Consider the following 19121-nt stretch of genomic DNA (forward strand, 5'->3'; position numbering starts at 1 on the left):
CAGTCATCTGTGGTGAGCTGGTTGTTCTTTGTTCAAGATCATCAGAAAACTCTAGATGAGGAAGGCCATTTGGCCCATCTTAGTTCTGAAAAACTCTATATTCTTCCACTGCAAATTTTTATTGTTTCTTAAATGTTTCTGGTGTTTCCTTGACTACCCTATTTGGAAGTCCATTCCATGGGTTGATCACTGAGTGAAGAAATTTCTGGTGCTCTTAAATTCACCTTTTTGCTAGTTTATGGTCCTTTGTCTTAATTTTGTAATTTAATTTAAATTAATATTCCGGATTTACCTTTTCTATACCCTTAACTATCTTGTATACATCAAAGAACATCTCTTGGACACCTCCTATCCAGGCTGAAAAACCCACGTTTCTCCAGTGTTTTCTCTAACTCAGTCCATTGACACTAGGGATCAGCCTTGTGGCTCTTTTCTGCACTGCCTTCAGTCTCTTGTTTCTTAGTGGCCAGAACTGGACACCATACTCAAGTTAGGTCTGACCAGAGAACTGTACATTTTGCTCATGACTTCCTCTGATTTGTATTATGTTTTAGCTATGTAGTTCTTTTGATTTGCGGCTCTGCATGATTAGATGTGTCGAGCGTCAAGACATTCAATGTTTTGGCTGCCTGCTTTGATTCCACCAGCCTTCCTAGTTTGGTATCATCTACAAATTTGACTAATGTGCATTGATCTTCTGAATCCACGTCATTGATGTATATTAGAAACGATGTGGAGATGCTGGTGATGGACTGGGGTTGACAATTGTAAACAATTTTACAACACCAAGTTATAGTCCAACAAATTTATTTTAAATTCCACAAGCTTTCGGAGGCTTCCTCCTTCCTCAGGTGAATGGTGCGGAAATGAAATTTTCGAATCCTTCGCATTTGAAAATCACAGAACAATGCCTGGTGATTACTGCCCGTTGTTTAATATAATTGTTTACAATTATATTAAAAACAGTAGTGGTCACAAAGCAAGCCCTGGGGCACCCCACTTGGTACTTTCCCACACCATTCACCCTCCTCTAATAAATACATATTGTTTTCTTACCCTCAGCCAATTTCTTATCCATTCTGAAGATTTACCCTGGATTTGAGCTTAACTAAAAGACTTTTGTGTGGAATTTGGTTAAATGCCTTTGAAAATCTAGGTACACTGTCTCAAATGGGTCAAGGAGGTTGGTCAGGCAGGATCTTCCCCTTCTGAAGCTGTGTTTGCTGCTGTTTACTATGTAGTATAGATAATCCTCAAGTTTTACTACTGATTAATTCTGTGTAAAATAATGGAATCAAAGTATGACTAATTAGTTTGTAGTTGCTGTGTTTGGTTTTTTTCACCCTTTAATGAATATGGGCACCATATTCAAAAGTGTTTCCAATCTATTGGGATCTCCCCAGTGTTCAGTGATTCCCTCAAAAGGATTGCCAATGCCTCACAAATCTCCTTGTTAGTCTTTCTTGGCAATCTGGGCTAAATACCACATATCCCATGGAACTTATTTGTTTTGAGCCCTTTTAGCCTTCACAGGACTTCAATCTTATTTAAACCAAAACCATTCATTTTGTTTTGGTTATCCCTGGTTGGGCATATTGCTCATATCATCCCTTGTGAATATTTGGAGGAAGTAATTATTCAGGGTATTTGCTATTTTGTACCCATCCTCAGTTTTGAGCCCGTTTGCATCTTTTATGGCTCTCTGGCTACCCTCCTACTATTGTAGTACTGAGAATTTTCTTCCTGTTTTGTTCAGCCTCTGTAGCTGTGCTTTTTTTCCTTCTCTGATCACCCTTTTAATTTGTTTCTGTGTGTATAGTAAACTGCTTCACTTTTCTCCCTGCAGGATTTGTAGAGAGCTTTTTACCTCCCTCTTTCACCCTTGTTTGTTAATCCATTTACAGTCATATTTATTTAGTCTGGGCTTGCTGATTTTAGTACGTATTTATGCTGCATTCTCAGCATTATTCCTTTTTGAAGGCGTTCAATAATGCTTCACTAGAGAACAAATGAGCGTCTTCCAATCCATTTACTTTAGTTGTCCCCTCATCTCTTTGAATTTAGCACTTTTAAAGTTATGTACCTGACTCTGGGTCTTTGGTATGTCTGAATCCTAGATCACGTTAGCTGAATTCTATGCTTGCTGCCCCCAGTTGTGCTATGACTTCCATTCCTTGTGTATTGCTGGATCACTGCTGGATCTAGTAATGGAAAATGAACCGGAGAAGGAAGTGTAGGGGAACATCTAGGCAATAGCGATCATAACATAATACGGTTTAAAATAATGATTTGAGAAGGATGTAAGTAAGACAAAGACCAAAGTAATAGATTGGAAAAATTTTTTTTTGAGGGGATGAGATTAGAACTAGTTAAGGTAAACTTGGAAAAAAAATTGACAGAGATAGAACAGCAGTGGGAAATATTTAAAACGGCGATCAATAGAGTTCAGGAGAAATATATTCTGCTAAAAAAACAAGAACAAACTAGCCAATAATGAAACACCACGGATGAATAAAGAGATAAAGGTAAAGTTGAAACTAAAGAAAAAGGCATATGCTAAGTACATAGACAATAAAGGAGAGGATGACAAAAGGGAATACGAAAGAAGTGAAAAAAGCAAAGAGGAACTACAAAATTAAATTATCAAGGAATATAAAAAGAAATAAAGTATTCTACAGGCACATAAATAACAAGAAAAATCAGGATAGGCATAGGGCCGCTAAGGGATGCACGAGATAAACTCACAGGTAATGGCAGAAATACTGAACAGTCTCCCTGGTAAATATTGAGGCAAACAAGTTGGGCGTAACATTAGAAGGAGAGATCAAAAAAGATATAAAGACATTTAAGATAGAAAGGGGGGAGATAATTGATAAACTAATCAAACTCCAAGAGGATAAAACCCCTGGTCTTGGTGGATTGCATCCGTGCATACTAAAAGAAGTTAGGGAAGAGATAGCAGAAGCACTATTACATATATATAAAAAATCATTAGAAAAGGGAATAATGCCAGAGGATTGGTGGAGAGCTAATGTTGTTCAATCGCCCTTTATAAATATAGGAATAAGTCCAGGGAACTATAGACCAGTTAGCTTAATGTTGGTGGTAGGAAAGATAATGGAATCCTTTCTCAAAGATGTATTGGAAAAACATCTAGAAACCGAATATGTAATGGAGTAGTCAGCATGGATTTCAACAAGGAAGGTCATGCATGACCAACCTTACTACTTCAAAGAATTCAATAACAGAAAGAGTAGATAAGGGTAATGCAGTAGATGTAATATATTTGGATTTTCAAAAGGCCTTTAATAAGGTACCGTATAGTAGACTCATGACTAAGGTAAGAGCATGTGGAGTCAGGGGACAGGTAGCAGAATGGATAGCAAGCTAGCTACAAAACAGAAAACAGAGTAGGAGTTAAAGGAAACTACTCAGACTGGCAAAAGATGGGAAATGGAGTTCCACAGGGATCGGTGCTAGGACCACTGTTTACAATTTACATTGACGATTTGGACTCGGGAATCGGAAGTACATCTTCAAATTTGTGGACGACTCCAAATTGGGGGGTGTAGTTAATACAAAGGAAGAATGTGACAGAGTACAAGAAGAGATTAATAAACTTGCAGAATGGCTGAATGAATTTCAATATAGAAAAGTCTGAGGTCTGGAATTCCACCCCTAAACCTCTCCGCCTCTCTACCTCTCCTCCTTCAAGACGCTCCTTAAAAGCCTGTTCCCCCATTAGATCATGGCTGATTTGCACCTAAGCTCTACCTGAGTTTGTATCTAAATTTTATCTGCCTTTGATCCATATCACTTGATACCCTTAAATAACATATATATCTGTGGATCTCAGTCTTGGAAATTTCAATTGACCCAGAATTCATGAAAGTATGGTAGTGTAGTGGCTAAATTACTGGACTGGTAATCCAGTGGCCTGGACTAGTAATCCAGAGAATGAGTTCAAATCCCACCATGGTAGTTTGAGAATTTGAATTCTGTTTTTTTAAAAAAAATCTGGAAATAAAAAGCAGGTATCAGTAAAAGTGACCATGAAGCTTTCAGATTGTCATAAAAATTCAACTGGTTCACTAATGTCCTTTTAGGGAAGGAAACCTGCTCTCCTTACCCAGTATGGCCTGTATGTGACTCCAGTCACACACTAACGTGGTTGACTCTTAATCTCTTAAGTGATCCAAGAAGAAGGCCCACCACCATCTTGGGGCAACTGGATAAATGCCAGCCTTGCCAGTGATGCCCACTTCCCGAGAATGAATTTTCTAAAAAAAATCACCAGCCTTTTGGGGGAAAGAATTCCAGATTTCCACTACCTTTTGTGTGGAAAAATTGCTTCCTGATTTCACTCCTGAATGGCCTAGCTCTAATTTTAAGATTGTACTCTTGTTCTGGATTTCCCCCTCTGATAGGGTTTCAAGTTAACAGGAGCAGACTTATCCCATTGACTCTTTATTGCTTTCTTCTTTTAGTCTGCAAGACTATGGTAATGCTTGCCTCTCTCATACCTGAACATCAAAGAAAGTTTCAGGCTGGTCTTCAAGACAAGATTATCATTCCTTTTAACCCATTTATCAAATCACTACAGGTGTTTGGATGTTCTGATGAAATTTGCCTCCAACTTTCTACCTCTTAACTTCTTGTTCTAACTCTAAACTCCATTGAAGTTGAAAACCAATTTAGGTGGAGCCCTTTATTTATAACCCCAAAATATCCATATGCTGTTCATCAGGAATTGACATAGCAGGCATTATTGTAGCTAGCTCCCAAGCTTGAGTGCTCTTAGAGCATCTGAGTGTGAACAGAGAAGCTTTGATCACAGCATTTCTGCTTATCAATATCGTATTATTTGTTAAGGTACTTCAAGTCAAAAGTTCATCTGGTCCATGTTCAGAAACTTTGCTCTGTTATATCAGTGTGATCCAAACAAATAGAGCAGGTTTTAATCAAGTTAGGATCCAGTGTAAGGTTTAAAAATCTGCTTATATCCGTGTCAGTATTATGTAAACCATTGACACAATCCTGTCTCTTTTTGAGAATCTATCCATATGGATTGTGTCTTAATGCAACCCACTAGAACGTCCTTATTCTGTGATAGAATTCTTTAATAATACTGCCATTTTTCTTTCCCTAGCTCTCCTAAAATGTTATATTTAGGAATATTAAGTTCCCAGTCCTATCTAAACTTAAGTCAGAGCCTCTATTAGCCCTTTGACTCATATAGAGGTATAGAGTGTTTATATGTGCCTTTTTTTCTTGAAGTTGGCACAATGGAAAGTAAAATTGTATCCATTGTAATTCATCAAAACTATCCCGCTTCAAATTACTTTTTGCAGCAAGAAACCAGAGGCTAAAGGAACGGCAAATGTAAATAACTTCAACAAATACACCCATAGCCATTTGATCCCCTTAGGTGGAACAGCCATTACAGATAACAGCTCTGACTCCTTGGGGCTAAAATTGGTCATTAGTAGAAAAGAAAATCGAGCGCGGTGTAAAACAAGCTGCTGATTTTTGCGCCACTGCCGTTGACCAGTTTCACCCCGCTTTCTTGAAGCAGACTTGCAAACATTGAGGAAACAATCGCACCATTTTGTTCTGACTGGGCTAACTACAAACAATCAGTATAAACTGAGGCGAGCCATTTCCCTCTAAGGATACTTGCACTCTAGACAGGATTTTAAAATTTCTCTCAGCCCCCGACATGAAGGTGTGCTGCTAATAGATACCCAGTTATCGATTTGTTGGACTACTTGACCTAGCTCCAAATTCATATGAAAGGTAAAAGAAAGACTTACATGTGTATGGCACCTTATTGCATTTCTCAAATGTCTTTCACGTGCAATGAATTATTTTGATGTGTAGTAACCATTATTTAGGCAAATTTCTTATTGATTGAATGGATTTCTTATGGATGGATGCTAGGATCCACAACACACCTCTTGTCCTCCTCTTCTGTCTTCCCATTTGCATGGTGGGAGAGAGAAGGGTAGGTAAGGGGCACAAATGTACATTCGGCAGCTAAAGAAGAAATGGCTATGGGCCTTAACTAATTAAAGCTAGCTGACAAAGTTGTACATTGTAGTGGAGTTTGACTTATCCAAGTTAATAGTGATTGTTGGAGGCCAATCATCTCAGCCCCAGGGTATTGCTGCAGGAGTTCCTCAGGGCAGTGTACTCGGCCCAACCATCTTCAGCTGCTTCATCAATGACCTTCCCTCCATCACAAGGTCAGAAATGGGGATGTTCACTGACGATTGCACGGTGTTCAATTCCATTCGCAACCCCTCAGATAGTGAAGCAGTCCGAGCCCGCATGCAGCAAGACCTGGACAACATCCAGGCTTGGGCTCATAAGTGGCAAGTAACATTCGCGCCAGACAACTGGCAGGCAATGACCATCTCCAACAAGACAGAATCTAACCACCTCCCCTTGACATTCAACGGCATTACCATCGCCGAATCCCCCACCATCAACATCCTGGGTGTCACCTTTGACCAGAAACTTAACTGGACCAGCCATATAAATACTGTGGCTACAAGAGCAGGTCAGAGGCTGGGTATTCTGCAGCGAGTGACTCATCTTCTGACTCCCCAAAGCCTTTCCACCATCTACAAGGCACAAGTCAGGAGTGTGATGGAATACTCTCCACTCACCTGAATGAGTGCAGGTCCAACAACACTCGCTGCTCGACACCATCCAAGACAAAGCAGCCCGCTTGATTGGCATCCCATCCACCACCCTAAACGTTCACTCCCTTCACCACCGGCGCACAGTGGCTGCAGTGTGTACCATCCACAGGATGCACTGCAGCAACTCGCCAGGGCTTCTTTGACAGCACCTCCCAAACCCGTGACCTCTACCACCTAGAAGGACAAGAGCAACAGGCACATGGGGACACCACCACCTGCACGTTCCCCTCCAAGCCACGCACCATCCCGACTTGGAAATATATTGCTGTTCCTTCATCGTCACTGGGTCAAAATCCTGGAACTCCCTTCCTAACAGCACTGTGGGAGAACCTTCACCACACGGACTGCAGCGGTTCAAGAAGGCGGCTCACCACCACCTTCTCAAAGGCAATTAGGGATGGGCAATAAATGCCGGCCTCGCCAGCGACGCCCACATCCCATGAACGAATATTAAAAAAAAATTTGAGTCTCCTGTTTAAAAAGGCTGCTTACTCATTTACTTTCTGTTATGAACTTTACCATGTTTCTGTGAACCAAAATCAAAAATTGTTTTCTGCAACGTTTTCAGGCCAGGATGCCAACCTCACTCAGACAACTCACGTCACCCTTGATGGTACCGAAATGTGTGATGATTCTCACCCTGCTTTGCTTCCTGATATTCCCATTGGAGACTTGCACCCAGGGGAAAAGGTAAACTTCCTCACTGGGGCTGTATGTGAAGTTTAGATAGTACTAGACTTGGGGAGAGGAAGGACAATTTTACAATGCATGCTCCAGATGAGGAGCCTAACCTGTCGAGTGTATATTTGGAAAATCAGGCTTCCCACTGTTTTCTGCCCTTGAATTTTAATGAACGAAAGATCATGGGGAGCATGCCCGTGATTTTCCTATAATCTGCTCTGGCAGGCGAAGCTCCCTGCTCGGCTCACTTATTCCTAAAATCAGCCGTTGGATCTCCGCTGTCACTGCCATCAGTTACAAAAATGTTCCTTTTAAAAGTAATAATTGTAACCTTTATATTCTCTTGTGGACTCAGGGATCCTGCTGTTTGCCGGTTCTAGGTTTCACTTTGATATGTAATTTCTCAGCAGATGTGCAGCAAGGAGCAAAAAGCGACATTAAAGAGCAACTCGGCTGTTTCAGTCACACAGCAGCATGGATGCATCAACCAGTGTTGCTGTGCTAAGCCATTACAATTCATGCTTTTTCCTCAACACCTTGTCTCGCGTTCACTATTCTCCATAATTCTTCCAGCTCCTCTCAACATGTACTTAGAAACGGTTTCTACTGGTACTTGTGTAAGATTTGTTTCTTGCCGTGTTCACACTCACATATCCAACCACACGCTTATAATGCATGCACATCTAAAGATAGAAAGCAAATAGAAGTTTGAATACTCTGGAATTATGAGTGTATGCATTGAATGAATGGATATTCTGGCCTGCTAATTTAGTTCACAACCATTTTCACTGCCTCCCTTTGTGTTGCATTTGCAGCAAATTGCAGGATCAACTTGGATTTTGCATACTATGGCAAACTTATCTTGACACCTGTAATATACTTGGGTATCAGTGACTATCTACCTGTATGGCAATATAATCAATATTTTTCATGGTCATCTTCACTTCTGACCTTGACACTTTTGCCAGACGCCTTTTATCAGGATATCCCTTCAGCTTCTACAGATTTGTGACAGTGTTCACAGCCAGGTGACTGCTTACATGCCTACTTACCGCTTTGTTTATCAATGTATTACTCCTCCACATCTTCCAGAGCAGTTATTCTTGCCCTCACATGGTCAACTATGATCTGCAAACCTTGGTCTGTGAGTCATCTGGAAGAACAGCACAGAAATTGGAAACCATATCACTCCAAAATTATGCACTCCACAGCTGCATTGGCCCAATGAGCACATATATCTTGTCTGGTTTAGCTAGCTAGGCAGCAAACTTGCAGGTGCTTTCTGATTGGCCATTCAGTTGTGTTACTTTTAGTACAAATTAACACACTTGGGATTTTAGGAAGCCCATTGCAAACTTGTGTTTAACTGTGCTTGTTTTTTTTTAAAATGTGTGCGCTCATTTATTGCACTGTGTCCTTCATTTGGCATTGTTGCAAAACACTTGTATCAGTTTGTGATAATCAATATGCATGTTTTCTTTTTAAGTAATGGTTGAATGTTGATTAAAAGTTGCTTTCTGACAAATTTAAGAAACCCAACTTCAGTGGCAATGAAAAGCAGAAAGTGACAGGCGAACAACAGTAGTGGGATCTGTTTCATTTACATACTGCATTGCATAGTTGTTTTATGCTGAGGTTGTGTTGACAAATAGCTGACACAATCCACAGTACGTTGTTGAAGCTACTCCCAAAATTCTTCACATATTGTGGACTTTAGGCAAAAGTTTCATTTTTAAATAAAATTAGTTATTTCATAAATTATTTTACTTTGACATTTAATAGTGTTTAGATATTTGATCTTAAACTAATTGTTTATATCTTTCATAGGTGAAGAAACCTCTGCATATCCGATGTGCACAGGTTGGAACGAGAATTTTTTTGGTTCATGTCTCTTATGTTGTTACTACCGTCGTTGAAGGCAAAGAAATTGTTTGCAAATGCCATAAGGTCAGTGATGGTTTCCTGAACCTTGCTGATATTTTAGGTTGTTTGGGCTTTTCTTTTCTTCCTATATTGATCTCTATTTTTAGTATAGTTAAGTTGATAGATAACATTTTTAATGTACCTGTGGAATGTGATTTATATTCCCACTTGTAATGTTAACTGTCACTTACAACTTGACTTATGAGAATATAAGCCACCCTATTATCGGTGCAGGTTCTATCCTATGGCTTGTCTTATTCCAATACAGGAGTGCATTATTTAGAATGCCTATCTGGGGATTTTGTAAGGAATGCAATGCCCAATTGTCTAAACATAGTGTATAATTCTCCTTTTTTGGAAGAAATATTCCAGGCAGTTTTTCTTGTATTTAAAAAAATAAGTACTTGCAATTTAATTAGTGCACATAAAAATCAAAAGGATGTGGTAATACAAATAGAAGATGTAATAACAGTATATAAATAGCATTTCCAAGTTAGTGATTTGTTTCTGATAAACTGCTAAAATGTTATCTAAAATTTCAAACCTTGAAATGTGAAATAATTTTGTGATCTTCAAATGTATCTCTAGATTAATTATATAATGTGTTTACACAATTAGGTCAAATGAAAATCTTTGTAGAAGTTCTGTGTTTTGTAAATGTTTGGCTCCAGCATTGCAGGGTTTTTAAGGTTCTGTTTGCCTTTTAGGATGAAACCATCACTATTGAAACAGTTGTTCCATTTGATGTTACTGCAAAGTTTGTTTCTACAAAAGTAAGTGCAAGAGTAAATTTAGTTATTTGCTTTCTTTGGTTTTACTTTAACATAAAGAAGATTTAAACTATATCCTAAAGCAGATATGTCCAAACTATATGCCTTGTGGGCCATATGAGGACCTGGCTATCGAGTCTATGAAACAGCATTCATTTCTTTGGTGCCTGTGTCACCCTCCTTCCACACAGCTATCTGCTTGGTTTCTCTGTTCAGCTAAATTTTATTTCAAGAGAACTGTTTTACAATATTTGTAAAATAGCCACCTCATTTCTAAATTGTTGTGCAACTTTACTACATTTTGGCAGCCTGGACTGACTGAGTCTCACTAGGTGGGAGGAAGTGCTGGAGGTCAGTGCATTTTTACCTAGCTCAACTCTCTGGAAAAGCTTAAAAAAAAAAGTCATCCAGGCTTGGCTAGAGTGCGAACAGCGAGCCACTAAAGTTTTAACAGATAACACTTTTAAGTTGCAAAATTTACAAGAAGAGTTAAAGCAAACTCTAGTAACTCACTCAAGTGGCCGTATTTCATATATGGTCTGTAGGGCTCCATGATGAGCAACTAAGTAGCTCACAATGCCAAAAAGTATGGACATCCTTGTTGTAAGGAAAGTATTTCATGGTCATTACATAGTAGACATAAGTGTGATAGGAATCTTGCGTTCCTTTAAAATTGCATACTGAATAGAGAAACCATTAAAAATAAGGAACAGACACTTATTCTCACTTTGCTAATTTTTCATACTCCCCTCCAAGGCATTTGCTCCTTGCAGTGTTCTGCGGGTGGAAGACATCCTCCAGTACCTAACCCAAGTGACTATTATTTGTGTGAACCTTGATGTTGAGATGAAGGCTATTAAATGGAGGGGTCATCGCAGTTGGGCATGATCCTGTTCTCACTTGGCATCTGAACATGCATACTTCCAGCAAGGGTCACTGGATGGCAATCAGAAGTGAGAACTCTGGTTGATATTCCCCTCCCTAATTGTGGATCACTGAGGCTCTGGCTGAGACCAGCTAACAGAGTGGAGACCTGTCGAAACTTATACTATACCAATGCATTAACACCCAAACAAGTAGTACAAAGAGAAACTTTATTGAGCCCAACTTGTATACAAGTGGAAGAGCACCTCAAAACAATGGTTGAAGGTACAACTTCCCCGAGTCAGTGAAACAGCTCATGTTTATACAGTTCAGTAAAGAAGGCCAATCTGTTACAGAATATGGGCGTACACATACATTCTTTATTGGCTCAGGTAGTTGGTCAATCAAGTAGTGAGCCTGCCCCCCGAACATCCATGGCCATCTATCACTTTTGCACGTAGGCCTGAGCATTCCCTTCCTCCCTACATTCTTGTCCTTGTTATCAGTAGGGCTGAAGCTAGTCTCAAGGCCACATGGCCGTTCAAGAAACTGTATTCTATTCTATTCTGTAGTCAGCTACACCCTTATCTTTGAGAGGCAAGGCTGAACTAAGCACTAACTTAATTATCAACATACCAAGGCTTAAACGTAATTACACAATTGTGTTTCTATGTATGTTGTGGCTAAACCTATTATGTGAGTTAAGTGAGTTAATAAAGAGTTAATATGGTCAAGTATCCCTTCATGCACTTCCACATTAATATGGTCAAGTATCCCTTCATGCACTTCCACTGAGACCAGCTAACAGAGTGGAGACCAATCCTGAGATCTTCATGATTTTATGTGACTCAGCTATTCCCAGAATGAGTCATCAAGGGATCTTGCAGTGGAACTTTTAACTGTTTCCCTGTTTACATAAGGCACCCGTGTTCCTTTTGAATAGGCAGGTCGACCAAAAGTTAATTGTGCTGATCAGGTAGAGGGTTGCCAGTGCTGGGAAATAGAATGCTTTAGTACCAAAAACAGCATCTTTATCTCTTTCAAGAGTTTTACTTTGGCCTTCTACTCCTTGGATGGGCTCAATCAAAAGCCATTTCCTATAAAAACTACTTTATTCAGTGATAAATGTTTGGAACAACCTACAAAGCAAGATACTAGAGGCAAAAACATTGGAGTTATTCAAAATTCAATTGAATGCCATGACAGAAGAGTTAATGTACCACAGAGTTGCATTTATGGGCCAATTGTTTTTTTCTTCTTCTCTCACTCCTGACATGCTATTTTTCCCAGGTCATTAATTTTGTACTGAGATGGGTCATGTGGAATAAAGTGCTCTCTGCTCTAAGCCACAAGTGTCATCACATTAGTCTGGTATTGAGCCTACATCCCAGTATTGAACTAACTGCAGTGCCTAGTTTCCTCCTTTAATTGGTAAATATTGATTAATGAAGATGTTAATCTGTCTCCATTTGCAGTAATGCTGATGCTGCATAATCATAAATGCAAAATGCTAAGAATTAGTTGGCACAAAGTAATTTAGTGGCAGAATTAAAATAGTCAACAAAAAAAATGTTCTGAGTTAGTGCAGTATTTTAGGTAGGGGTGGAAATGAATTCTGAACAAAGTTGCCTAATGTTAAATTATTTCCCCCACCCCCAAACTCTCCAAGAAAAGAGCTGTATTGCAGTTTTTCAATTAGGCCATTTAAAATCATTGTCCTCAAATATTGAGCACTTGCTGGATTCAGAAGTTTTAATTGTATGGATATATTTTTAAAGCAATGTTTCTAAAAATTGATAGAACGGACTAAGTATTACTGGAGATCTGGGCTCAAATTCTACAGTAGGATAACTAAGATTTTGCTTTATGCCTGTTAAGGGACAGTTCCAACTCTGCCAGTTTAAAGCACTATTCATGTGTTGTTTTGGCCTGTATTGTGGCAGCTCGATTGTGATTCAGCGAGTTTCCTACCAAGTCCATGATGTATTTTATTTTAACTCAGGGGTTTGGTGTCATGCTTATCTTTTTAATTTAAAAAAAATGTGTATATTGCAGTTTGAACACATGGATCGGGTGTTTGCAGATATTCCATTTCTTTTGATGATGGACATCCTGAGTGCATCTCCATGGTCACTCACCATAGTAACCAGCAAGCTGGAACTTGCACCTTCTATGACTTCGGTTGACCAGATGGAGTCGCAGCTGGCACAAGGTACAGTTTATGCTGCCTGTAGCTTATAGTTGAGAGTCATTTATTTTTTAACTTCATTTTTTAATTTCTGGATTTGATGCATTCTTCATTCTAACACCCTTTACATCCCGCAGGAGTAAACCCAGGTTGAGCACTGGGGTTGACCTCCTATCACTGATAAGTGGTTGTGGAGAGTAATTGTTCAACTGAGGCAGCACCAGTGGGTTCCAAAAGGAAAACTAGTTCAATATTGGCTAATGCTCAGTATTTCCAGGTTGATTTTGTATAAGTGCTCGTAAATCTTCCAGTGCCTGTAATGGAATCTTTGATCAATCCTCTGTATGGTACAAAAAGGATGATGCCAGTGCTGGATAACCATTCTTATCTTTCCATTAAAGGAAGGTCCCCTTCAACAGAAAGTTCGGAGGTCTGGTCAGTGTCATGGAGGTCCATGCCAACATTCAAAGTGTTTCTAATCAGTGGCAATTTAGTTATGATTATGCTCCATCATGTTGAAATCTGTCCAGGGTATCACCACCCCCAAGGCAAAGAATTGTTGATATAAGGTTACTCCCCTAGGAAAGGAAGACTTGCGTTTATATAGTGCCTTTCATGAACTCAGGATGTCCCGAAGTGCTTTACAGCCAATTTAAGTACTTTTCAAATGTAGTCACTGTTGTAATGTAGGAAACGTGGCAGCCAATTTGTGCAAAGCAAGGTCCCACAACCAGCAATGTGTTGACCAGATAGTCTTTTTTATAGGGATAAATATTGGCCAGGACACCGGGGAGAACTCCCCTGCTCTTCTTCGAAATAGTGCCATGGGATCTTTCACATCTACCTGAGAGGACAGATGTGTCTCCGGGCCTCGGTTTAACATCTCATCCTAAAGACGACACCTCAGACAGTGCAGTATGCCCTCTGTACTGCACTGGAGTGTCAACTATATTTTGTGCTCAAGTCTCTGGAGTGGGACTTGAACTGACATTCTTCTGACTGAGGCGAGAGTGCTACCATTGAGCCATGGCTATGGCCTAGCATCTGTCCCCAGTCTGTGCTGAGTTCTGACCTAAGCCAGAGTAGGTAGAGGCACTATAATTGGCCTAAGCCTTACTAGGTTGACTCTCTCAGCCTATCTTGGTAATTGAGGGCCCTTAAACTAGGCCATCACTTTATGGCCCTCCTCTGAACCTTTTCCAGGGTGTCTCTTACCTACTATGTGAGGAGACTAAAACTGGACACCACATTCTAGATGTGTCTGACCAAAGCCTTATACAGAGAAATAATAGCATTTCTTGTTTATCTTTAATTGGCTTGGCTGTACATCCTAACGCCCTGTTTTCTTTTGCAATAGTCATGGACCTTCAGTGGTTCATGCACTATAACCCCCGGGTCTTTTTCCCGCTCAGCAGCCTAAAGCACACAGCCCTACATGGTGTACACGTTTGAAGTTACCCCTAACCAAGTGCATCATGCTGCATTTGTCTATATTAAAAGACACCTGCCAGATACAAGTGCATTACCTCATCGCATCCAGCTCTAGCTGCAATGTGTTTTTCTTATCCAAGGTCCTTACACCTGCACATATCTTCGTGTCACCCACAAAGTTGCAGACAGTTCTCCAACTCCCTCATCCAGATCATTGATTTAAGATGGTGGAGCAATGGCCCTAACACCGATCCCTGCAGGCCTCCGCTTGTAAGCGGCTCCCACAAAGAACCACTACTATTGACAACCACTTTCTGTCTTGAGAATGCAAATAGTTCCTTATCCAACCCAAACTCTGATCCCCAATCCCGTAGGACTTGACCTTATTTAGTAGCCTTTTGTGTGGCAACTCAATAAAGATTATGCAGCAAGCCCTGCTGGTAGTGCAGATATGTGGACATTGGTAGAGGAAGAATATGAATCAGCTGTGATGACCTTCATGAAAGAATAGCCTCATACTAACTGGGAACCATACCACAGCCTTTAGTGGGATGGGGGGTGATGGAAATTGGCAAAGTTTAAAAAAATAATTAGCCTGCTCATGCTGATGCCTGTTTTTTGTTGGCTACAAAATGATTGAGACTGAAAGAACTGAATAACAAGTCAGTCAACAATATATATAAAATTAAAAATCCAATTGTGATTTGATGTCTTGATACAGTTGCTCAGCATTTAAAAAATCTTGTTTGTGTAGTGATTTTACAGACAGGAGAAAGTGCCAGTGAGTGCTTCTGCCTGCAGTGTCCACCAGCACCTACTAATCAGACTGGAGTTGCCTCGGGTCGTTATATCATCACCTGGAAAAGGCAAAGTATATTTTATCATTTCAAACAGCAATTAAAAGCTTGGCTCCATCTACGAAAGCAACAAAATTTTGTTATGATACTGATGTACATTTAAAATGCCATTAGACAGCTTGTTGATGGGCAAGGTCTTGGAGCAGAAATTTTTCTTTAGTTTGATACAGGGAAGTTGCCTTGTTCCAGTAAGTTGCAAATCCAAACAGAAAACCAGTGTTCCTAAGCATTCACTAATGGTTATGTTTTGCTATTTGATAGGACCTCTGCTGCTGAAAGTGTTCCCGTTGTCAACTCGATGATTACGTTGCCACATGTGATTGTGGAGGCAATTCCACTCTATGTTCATGCAGGTGAACTGAATTATGCAACTGCCCATTATATGTACATAACATCACATTTAAAAGTTTTAAGAATAAAGTGTAGCATGCAGGAGCAATTCTACAACCAGCAAGAGAGTCCATAAACCAATGATGAATTTTAAGACCTGTTTTTTTTTATTCATGGGATGTGGGCATCGCTGGCAAGGTCAGCATTTATTACTTATCCCTAATTGCCCTTGAGAAGGTGGTGGTGAGCTGCCGCCTTGAACCGCTGCAGTCTGTTTGGTGAAGGTACTCCCATGGTGCTGTTAGGTAGGGAGTTCTTTTGGTAGTGAGACTGTACAACTGAGTGGCTTGCTAGGCCATTTCAGAGGGCAGTTAAGAATCAACCACTTTGCTGTGGGTCTGGAGTCACATATAGGCCAGACCGGGTAAGGACGGCAGGTTTCCTTCCCCACAGGACATTAGTGAACCAGATGGGTTTTTACAACAATCCGCTAATTTCATGGCCACTATTACTGATAGTAATCGTATTATTTTATTCCAGATTTTATTTTAATTAAAATATTAATTATTAGTCCAGGTCTCTGGATTACTACAGTAACATAACCACTATGCTACTGTACCCATACAATATCCAAATATATAATATACAAAGACGTGATACAATATCCAAAGGAGGAAGCAAGCAAGTAAGGATTTATTAAGAAGGAGCTAATATACATGCCAATGTCTAGTGCCCAAGTTATAGCTATTGGAAAATGTTGAAGTTCTAAATCTGATTTATTCAAAAATGTTTGACATACAAAATTACAATTATTTGCATTCTGTACAATATTTTAAGTTGTATAAAAGTTCTATAATTGTACTGGGGGAAGGTGGCGCATTTGAAACTAGTCATTTGCTGATAATATTTAGATGTTTCTAATTAAAATTGTTCCTTAGATTTTACTTAATTAGTATTGTGTATATGTTTCCATAATAGTCTACAATGAATTTTGCATACTTAAATATGTAGTTGTTCTGCATTAATGGAGGTCTATGCAACATTTTAAACAAAATTTGAAAGCATGTCACTGACTATTTTCTTTTCTTTCTTTGAAAGATCTTCCCTCATATGGTAGAGTTCGTGAGTCTTTGCCAGTCAAATATTGGTTACAAAATAGGACCAAACTAGTGCAGGATGTGGAGATTCTTGTGGAGCCCAATGATGCATTTATGTTTTCTGGTCTCAAACAGGTACAGTTTGTAGCTAAAAACGCATTTTACTTAATTGGATAGGTAGGTTTGAAGATTTTTTTTGTTTGGGGAGGAGGAGGAGGGATGAGAATGGAACAACAATGTAGGCATTTGTTGATGTTTGTGGATAATTCAAGTAATTATGTGAACAGTAATTGCTTTTTGTTTCAACTCTCAAAATTGCTTCCTATTTATTTTCTGACTTTTGTTTATAAGATCCGGTTGCGAATTCTACCTGACACTGAGCAAGAGTTATTGTACAACTTCTATCCCCTCATGGCTGGATACCAACAACTCCCAGGTCTCAACATAAGCTTGCCACGGTTTCCTGCAGTCTCCAACCAGCTACTGCGCAGATTCCTTCCCACACACATCTTTGTAAAGGTATGCTGAAGCAGACACTTTTCAACTTTGTTTTACTTTAGCTGTGCAAGGGTTTACCCCATACATTCTGTGTGAAGTACATAGGTGTCAGCCATGGCACAGTCGGTAGCACTGTCGCCTCTGAATCAGAAGGTTGTGGGTTCAAGCCCCACTGAACACGTAATCCAGGCTGAAACTTCAGTGCAGTACTGAGGGAGTGCTGCCCTGTCGGAGGTTCTGTCTTTCGGATGAGACGTTCGACCGAGGCTCCATCTGCCCCCTCGGGTGGATGTAAAAGATTCCATGGCATTATTTTAAAGAAGACTGGAGTCCTGGCCAATATTTATTCCTCAACCAACATCTTAAAAAAAAAAACACTTTATCTGATCATCATCACATTGCTGTTTGTGCTGGAAGCAAATAGACTTTGGGACATCCTGAGGTTGTGGAAGGTGTTGTAGAAATGCAAGTTCTTCTACATAGGGAAGAATTATTATTTTTTTCCAACAATTGTTCTGACATTAATCATCCTTAATATAAATTACAGGTGTACATACTTAACTTTTTATGCTTTTGGTTTCATTTTAGCCACAGGGTCGGCAAGCGGATGAAGTAATTGTTGTAGCTGCTTGACGGAGAAATTGTTTTGAGGAACAAAGATCAAACTATCACGACTAGCAAAGAAATGGATTAAATCAACATCTTATTCATGGATGTATAAAATGAACTGGAGCTGCAGCATTTACAAGAGTTCAATGTTTCCTAATTGCTGCACAGTTGTGTTTGCATGCAAGTGGTCAGGGACTCGTAAAAGCTTAACCTTTCAAGATGCTGAAATTATTGTTCTGTAAACAAAAGTAGGTTGATAATGAACTAAGAATTATTTGCAAAGATTGTTGCATGATTTCATTATGAGCTTTGTATTGTTAAACTTCAGTGTAATAAGATCTTAATGTTTGTATGCTGTTGTAAATTTTCCATTTATAATGTCATGATGCAGCCTTGATATACTATTTGATGGAAGGAGCTGCTACAAAGTATCTTTCAGTAAATCATGTATGAGCATGATTTCTGTGTGCAAGTTATTTGATCAAACTGCTGCAGTATTAACTAAATTCAGATTTTGATTTGTAATAGAATTTGCATGTAACTACTCTCTGGCTATAAATGTCTCACAGGAAAAAAATGGAGGAAAAATAATACCAGCAGCCAGAATGTTAGATGCAAAATTGAGTCTTGAAATTGTAAGAACTAAACTAATTAATTAATTTAATCCAGGATAGCTCAGTACGTTAATATAACATGGAGGGATAGGATCCTGTTTACTACTCACATTCCTCCACATGAGATTAGGACTGCTGCTTGTGTGGAGGATAGACACCAACACTGGTTGGGCCAAATGTCCTGTTTTGTGTTGTAATTTCTGTCTATATAATTCTATGATAGACCTTGAATGAATGATTGTAAAATTAATATGGCTCTAACAAAATTTGAGACTGAATTCTGAAACTCCCCTGCCGATTACCTCAACCATACGGTTTCATGTCTGGTCAGTACCAGGCCAGGGCACCACACGAACACTCTGCTCATCGTTCAGGTGTGTCGTGGAATCTTTTTAATTTGCCTAAATCACCAGACTAGGTAAATGGAACTGTTACCATTTGGGCACCCCCACCCCCCACACTTTTCTCATGTTCATTACTAGACTACTGTTCCTACAAGTGGGCAGAATCGCTTGTGGTCAAACCTAAGATCTAATCTATATGGCATCAAAC

The 19121-nt window shown here is 39.5% G+C and overlaps 1 protein-coding gene across 1 annotated transcript in view; it reads left to right on the forward strand.

Annotated features, from left to right (window-relative positions):
- trappc11 (trafficking protein particle complex subunit 11) overlaps window positions 1-18619 on the forward strand; it is a 62134-nt gene extending 43515 nt beyond the window's left edge. Inside the window, exons 22-30 of the mRNA XM_067982547.1 lie at window positions 7276-7397; window positions 9216-9335; window positions 10019-10084; window positions 13001-13157; window positions 15319-15430; window positions 15683-15774; window positions 16850-16983; window positions 17200-17367; window positions 17935-18619. Coding sequence (XP_067838648.1) covers window positions 7276-7397; window positions 9216-9335; window positions 10019-10084; window positions 13001-13157; window positions 15319-15430; window positions 15683-15774; window positions 16850-16983; window positions 17200-17367; window positions 17935-17979 — 1016 coding nt within the window. The 3' untranslated portion in view covers window positions 17980-18619. The remainder of the gene's footprint in view (window positions 1-7275; window positions 7398-9215; window positions 9336-10018; window positions 10085-13000; window positions 13158-15318; window positions 15431-15682; window positions 15775-16849; window positions 16984-17199; window positions 17368-17934) is intronic.
- Window positions 18620-19121: the final 502 nt, after the last annotated feature.

The sequence above is a fragment of the Heptranchias perlo genome, chromosome 4, assembly GCF_035084215.1.
Source record: "Heptranchias perlo isolate sHepPer1 chromosome 4, sHepPer1.hap1, whole genome shotgun sequence".
Lineage (NCBI taxonomy): Eukaryota > Metazoa > Chordata > Chondrichthyes > Hexanchiformes > Hexanchidae > Heptranchias > Heptranchias perlo.